The 3,980-nt window shown below is 27.8% G+C and overlaps 1 protein-coding gene across 1 annotated transcript; it reads right to left on the bottom strand.

Moving 5' to 3' along the window:
* Positions 1–550: 550 nt before the first annotated feature.
* Positions 551–3,737, bottom strand: LOC112685711. Its single transcript, XM_025557667.1, has 3 exons — positions 3,705–3,737; positions 1,691–2,357; positions 551–994 (listed from the first exon to the last, which is right to left on the bottom strand). Exons 2-3 carry the CDS (start codon positions 2,336–2,338, stop codon positions 575–577), a joined length of 1,068 nt encoding a protein of 355 aa, XP_025413452.1. The 5' UTR covers positions 2,339–2,357; positions 3,705–3,737; the 3' UTR covers positions 551–574.
* Positions 3,738–3,980: the final 243 nt, after the last annotated feature.

The following is a 3,980-nucleotide window of genomic DNA, read 5'->3' as shown; positions in this document are numbered from 1 at the left end:
TGAGAAAAGAGTCCATACGATTGTTCATCATTATTTTCTTTCGTAAATTTTATCCGTTTTCTGTATGTATTAACTCTAAGTTCGTTTTGACGCACACGTTTGTTATATCTTTGTACTTCAAGTCGAGTTGATGGAAACTTCACAGCAGGACTTCGATTTAATAATGTTTTATACAAAGTATACATAGGACGTTTTGTATTTTTTTATAACTGTTGCAGCAGCACAACGTCCTTGATAGGAACGGGATTTTGCAAAATGTATTCTTTTCCCACCAATTAACTTGGCGATGATTCCATTCAGTGATTCTACGACATTACTGTCAACATTTTGAAGTAAACTGTTACTATGTCTAGCTAAAAATCGTAAATGTTTCAACACATTAGAATAAAAGTCAAAATCTATAGCTTTCATTTATTCAATATAGTTGGTTTCTTTAGGTTTACTACAAAAATAAGAATCACATTTACTATGTTCTCCAAAGACATGATCTACAGAATTTATAATATCATTTTGTAAACTTCTTGATGAATGATTATTACTTTTACGATATTGAACTGCCTTAAAAATACCTTTTCTAATTCTTAGAATATTTTTTCCCTAGTAATTGTCTGTGTTCTAATTTTCCAGAATGCTTCTGAGTAGTCAAATCTCTTAGTTTTCTACATAAATTTCTAAGCAAATGGTTTCTGCACTCTACTTTTTCAACCGTCAAGTGTTTATAAGGTCGCGCATCTAATATTTGCTTATACACACTACTATCGCCATCAGCTATTAGTTTATGGTATCTAATGCCATATGTCGATTCACTTTGTTTAAACTCTTCCACCACTATTGACGCTTCCATACCAGCTGACCCATCTGATGACTTCCAATTTTTAAAACAATCGTGTTTTTTAGGTGTTTCATTAGGTTTAACTCTCGCACACACCGAACAAAACTTATTTTTAACTCCAAAATATAGTACTTTTTTTGTACGATAACCAACCAGTGCAGCCTGAAAAAAATTATAGGTACAATTTAAATACAATAACATCTCTACTAAAAACAAATTATAATATAAATGTACCTAAGTTACTAAACTAATTATATATGATTCAATTATAATTCGGGACTTCTTGCATTTGCATGTTTTTTTGTAGTGGTCGTAGATTATTCTAGGTAAGTTATAAATTTGTTTTATGAAATTACAAAATTAAATATAAAGTTTGAATTTGTATACTTTTGTATATTTTGTCATATTTTAGGAAAAGTACATATTTCGTATTTTTTTAATTTTTATGGATGTAAAATTGTAGGGAAAAACCTTAATTGGATAACGTTGAAAAATATTTAAGTATTCTAATTTTAATCATAATTTTATCCTAAATTTTTAAATAATTTTCTTCCAGTTAATTTTTTTTTGTAATATTACTGCGCTGTATAATTACATAATTATATAAATACATCATTGTACAATTAATATATTCTTTCTCCACGCTTAAAACTGTTTTGTACAATTGTACGATATAATATAAAATAGTTCAAATTTTATTAGGTATTTGCTTTTTTGTTTGGGAATTATATTATTTTTAATGGGTTAAATTTTTCCTGGTGCTTGGGAATATGTAAATATTTTTTTTCTAAAAGACAATTATATCTAAATAAAATTAAAGATACTATTGAATGTATATGACAATAATGAATATTTTACCATTCCTGATGGAGAATTATACATTGTTTTGTAAGACCTCTTACACCAACTTCCATCTGCTACAACTGCTACTAATGGGGTTCCATCTGTATCGATGTCTCCAGCTTGTATTGCCAATTCAGCCTCAATCTTAGCAGCATCGTCCATAGCTTTTATTGCTGCTAGTTCATAACCTTGACATACAGTTCTGTGTTCTTTATTATATGTTCCATAGTTTACAGTCGGTACTTCTAACGCACATGTTATTTCTTGCAAGTGACTAAAACCGCAGCCAATGTTTATAAATCCAGCTACGGCTGCTGTGTTTATTGACATCATATTTTCATCTTCCGTTGATATTTTGCTAATAGTGTTACACATATCACATTTAAAAACAAAAGTGGATTTAAAACCATATTTAATTTCTTTAATAATTCGCATATCTTTAAAACTGCAGTCAAAAGGTTTATGACTATCAATCAATTTAATTGCATTAAATAAATGCGAAATATTCACAATTCTTCTTCCGAGTATATCTGCATCTGTATTTAAATTTTCTTTTAAAGGAGAGGTTGAAATATTTAAATCTGAAGGTTGAGATATATCGTCAAGTGGTAAAGCTAATATTTCATCTTCTTTAGAATCCAAACAAGTAACTTTTCCGTGCATATGTGGTTGAAAGGGAATACTTCCATATCAAAAAAAAAAAAAAAATATGTATATTATTATTAATATAATAAGAAATTATTCACCACAAATATAATAAATGTATTCAAAATATTTCCAATTATCGTATGTATACAATATAATAATATACTTTAAAAGTTTCAAGTACCCACGGGCCACAAATAATATTTTTAAATTACAACAAAATGGTACTTTCGGGTTATATCGACAACTGAAATATTTTCTACATTACTTGGTATAGACTTCCGGGTTATCTCGATTAACACAATTTTTAAATAAAAAAGTATGATGTTATATATTATAACATGGGCGGATAGGCTTACCGGGAAACCGGGCATTTCCCGGTGGGCCCTCCTTCATATTTTTGTAATGGGGCCCTTTATTATGCAATTACTTACGTTAGAAATTTGAATTTTAAAATAAAAAAATTATAATCATATATATATCTATTACTATTTACAAAAGATTTCTTATTGGCACGCAGCCGCCGCATTTTACTCGTACATTTTCTAAATTAAATTTTGTAAAAAATTATTTAAGAAATACAATAGGTCAGAATGTATAAGAGAGTATGTTGTTAATAAATGTAGAGAAAAATATTTTCAAAAAAAATTGATTCTGAACACATCATTAATAAATTAGGAGCTAGGAGCCCAGTATTTGGTAGAATGTTATTATTTTAAAATTAAAAACTAAATAAATGATTTTTAAAATCTGTTTTGTTATACATTGTTGGGTTATGTGTTATGCTTTGTTTTGACGCGGTACTTAATAAAATTCATATAATAATGTACTTGAGAGCGACTTTTTTTTTTTTGTGGGGGCCCCTTTTTAAAATTTCCCGGTAGGCCAAAAAATGGCCTATCCACCCATGTATTATAATAACTGCAAACGAATTGCGTGCACAATTTATTTGTAACAGAGCGGAGTTGGTTCGAGTATTTTTCGGCACAGGTCTGAATTGCGTGCGTAAAAGTTAGAGAATCAGAAATAGAAAAATTTTTAAAATTGTTTTTTTGGACTATTATTTCCATTCGAAACTCAATAATATGTAATACGAATAGGTACCTATAATTCATTTTTATTTTGTACCACAAAATATATATCTATTATCTATTATTTATTATTATTTTATATAATATAATAACATGTGTATTGTGAAATAAAGTAAATTTTCACTGAATTTGTAGTGCATTTTTGATCAATTCTTTGAAATCTAAACGAACTAATTTGGTTATTCACGCAATTCGACCTAGATAATGATTTCCGCTAACCAAAAATACCAACAAAATCAATATTTAAAATTAAAAAAAAAAAATACGTAATTGTAAAATAAAAATATACTTACTTTTCATTTTCACTAATCGCAGTAGTATCGACAGAAAAAAGAATCGTTATTCTATAAATTATATATGAATTCAAAAATTAATTTAAACTGAAATAATATCCTTTAATTTTGTCTTTCTTACTTTGTCTGTAGTTTTCATTAACGCAGATATATTTCCCAGGTGCTTTTTTCGTCTAGATAAAAGCACCTTTGTTTTTTTACCTTTCCTCCAATTTTTTAAATTATCCATTATAAATTATAATTTGAAAATAAAATTTCACCATGCAGTTGAGGAAT

This window comes from Sipha flava, unplaced genomic scaffold (genome assembly GCF_003268045.1).
Source record: "Sipha flava isolate LNK unplaced genomic scaffold, YSA_version1 28971_pilon_pilon, whole genome shotgun sequence".
In the NCBI taxonomy this organism is placed as follows: Eukaryota; Metazoa; Arthropoda; class Insecta; order Hemiptera; family Aphididae; genus Sipha; species Sipha flava.
The sequence above is the reverse complement of the archived record's forward strand: the minus strand, read 5'-3'. Positions and strand labels throughout refer to the sequence as shown.